The following is a 2,493-nucleotide window of genomic DNA, read 5'->3' as shown; positions in this document are numbered from 1 at the left end:
TTCACACAGTCTGCTGCTTTACCGTCAGCGTGCAAACTAACGATTAACGCCTTTATAAAACAACGCACCTTCATTTGGAATTTTGTGTTGCACTCGCTGGAGAAGTGTCTACACTTAGCGGGCGTGTTGCTCATTGTGACCGGGTGATGAATGGCCGTACTGGGGGAGATGGACAAAAATGAGGAGCTGGGGCTTTCAGTTTCGGGAAGGATTTGAGGGGCCAACAAACGAGAACGCAGATCTTTTACAGAAAACTCAAGCTATAAGAGGATAAACCTTAGTAAATAAATATCCATACTGCGCATTATACGTATGTAGATATACCTCAGCGATGTAGTAGACAAAAATACGCGTAACGCGATGTTTATCACAGACAATCACTTTTACATCACCGTGATTGGGTATATACAAGAATTTTTCCCATGTCCTATCTGTACGTATAGGTTTTGACCATTTCAATGTCTTTTTCGTTGCGTTTTCTGAAACACAACAGCGCGTATAATTGTAAGTAAGTTAAAGCCAATGACTACTGCACCTAATTACCTTTGTATAACGCTAAGGTAATATTGCACGTTGTGGACTCGACGTCAGGAAAACTGGTATAAAGCTCCGGTGGCGTGTAGTAGCATTTACTGTAGGCTGGAACCTGCTGATACCATTCAAAGTGGCGTCCGTTATATTCTGGCGTAGTATTGGAAACTTTGCTATTCTCGGAGGCGCTCGTTTGTGCAATGATGAAGGGTACATCTGTTTGATTGGTCACCAAAATTGCCGGACTGTTATCTTCGAAAATATTCAAATAGTAAATGTGATCCTTCTCGATGAGTGTAACTACCATTGGCAACGATTCCTCCCCGTTTTGTAGCGCGAAACTGCGCCGCGTAAAAGGCATACCAAGCGCAATGGGTATTGAGAGGTCAGAGCTTTCGGGCAATTTTAAGCTGACAAAACACACATAAGCTGTGTCCTTGGTGCGTTTGGTTTTTTTATTTGGCCTAAAGTCGTGGAATGAGTCCATTGTGCGCCCAATGCTGGCGAGGATAAGAAATACATACATACATAAGTATAATCATAATAATAATAATAACAATAATAATAATAATAATAGCTGCGTTTTTTTACACGCATATATTTACTAGAGCTCTCGATTTTGTTCGCACATTTTCAAACAGCCCGGGTATATGAGCAGCGAGTATTCGCACACTTGTTCAATGCTCATTACTCGAAAATTTTCGAGCATGAGCTCGAGCAATTCGAGTTTTTTCGAGTAATTTGAGCAATGTTTTTTTATACCCGAGCGCACTTGTGCACAAGGGTATTATAACTTTGTTCACATAACGGTTGTTTGTAACAGGCAAAACGAATCGAGATAGATATAGACAAATGTATACATAAATGATCAGAATGAAAAGTGAAATCGATTAAGCGGTGACTGTCTGTCCGTCCGTCCGTCCGTCTGTGCACACGATAACTCGAGTAAAAATTGAGATATCTTAACGAAACTTGGTACGTGGACTTCTTTTGGGCACAGGACGGATGGTATTGAAAATGGGCGAAATCGGACAATAACCACGCCTACCTAACATATAAGGGTAATTTTCAGAAATACGAAGAGTGCGATATTTTAGTAACTACTGAAGATAATTCGCTCAAAATTGATATTTGCAATGAGTTTTAGACGAAAAATAAGAATATTAAAAAATTTTGGCAAATGGGCGTAGCCACGCCTACTTATGGTTACATGTGTATATCTTGGTAACCGCTACACCAATTTCTTCCAAACTTGGCACAGTTGTTGGTCCTGCTACAACATACCAAATGGCCGAAAATTTTTAAAATCGGACAATACCCACGCCCACATCCCATATAACGGTAATTTAGAAAAATACGAAATCCTCGATAAATCAGTAAATATTAAAGCTAATTTATTTAAAATTGATGGTTGCAACAATTTTTTACCAAGAAATACGCTTATGAAACAATTTTGGAAAATGGGCGTGGCACCGCCCACTTATGATCACATACTATATGTATCTCGCTAACCGTTCTAGCAATTTGAACCAAACTCGGTATGGTTATTGTGCTTGCCACATAAAAGCAAAGCGTTGAAAATTATTGAAATCGGACTAAAATTACGACCGCTTTTCATATAACGGTATATTTCAGAAATGCTTGAAACTGCAATATTTCGAAATTTAAGGACGCTAATTTACTTAAAATTTATACACCCCGGATTATCGTGTAGCGGTAGCTTTCGGAAAGGTGGAAAACATATATTTAATAATTGCGCCGGGTATTTAATGTTCGGCTCCGCCCGTACTTAGACTTTCTTACTTGTTTATTATAGGTTCGTTCGCGTAGCTGTTAATTGTTCATGTTTAACCAAAACTTACAAGTTTTTGCGTTCGCGTACGCAAAAAAACTTGCAAAGTAGGGGAAATTGAGAGAGCAAACTGACATTTCATTTTGAGGGGAAGCTGCTGGTTTCTGCTG

At 39.3% G+C, this 2,493-nt stretch overlaps 3 protein-coding genes across 6 annotated transcripts in view; all 3 read right to left on the bottom strand.

Annotated features, from left to right (window-relative positions):
• LOC118737863 (vacuolar protein sorting-associated protein 13B-like) overlaps positions 1–1,017 on the bottom strand; it is a 30,185-nt gene extending 29,168 nt beyond the window's left edge. For 2 of the 3 annotated variants that reach the window (XM_036468658.1, XM_036468660.1), the window contains exons 1-3: positions 544–1,017; positions 325–479; positions 49–260 (exon numbers count right to left, since the gene is read on the bottom strand). In XM_036468658.1, coding sequence (XP_036324551.1) covers positions 49–260; positions 325–479; positions 544–892 — 716 coding nt within the window. In that variant the 5' untranslated portion in view covers positions 893–1,017. Of the gene's footprint in view, positions 1–22; positions 261–324; positions 480–543 lie in introns of all 3 variants that reach the window. The other variant, XM_036468659.1, reaches the window with a different exon arrangement.
• The window catches only part of LOC118737865 (GPALPP motifs-containing protein 1), a 130,857-nt gene that overhangs the window by 63,298 nt on the left and 65,066 nt on the right, over positions 1–2,493 (bottom strand). The gene's annotated exons all lie outside the window — the stretch shown is intronic.
• The window catches only part of LOC118737866 (phosphatidate cytidylyltransferase, mitochondrial), a 123,003-nt gene that overhangs the window by 61,676 nt on the left and 58,834 nt on the right, over positions 1–2,493 (bottom strand). The window lies entirely within an intron of this gene.

This window comes from Rhagoletis pomonella, unplaced genomic scaffold (genome assembly GCF_013731165.1).
Source record: "Rhagoletis pomonella isolate Grant_MI unplaced genomic scaffold, Rhpom_1.0 Rhpom_scaffold_00004, whole genome shotgun sequence".
NCBI classification, from domain to species: Eukaryota; Metazoa; Arthropoda; class Insecta; order Diptera; family Tephritidae; genus Rhagoletis; species Rhagoletis pomonella.
Note: the sequence above shows the minus strand (reverse complement) of the source record. Positions and strands in the feature narration are given on the sequence as shown.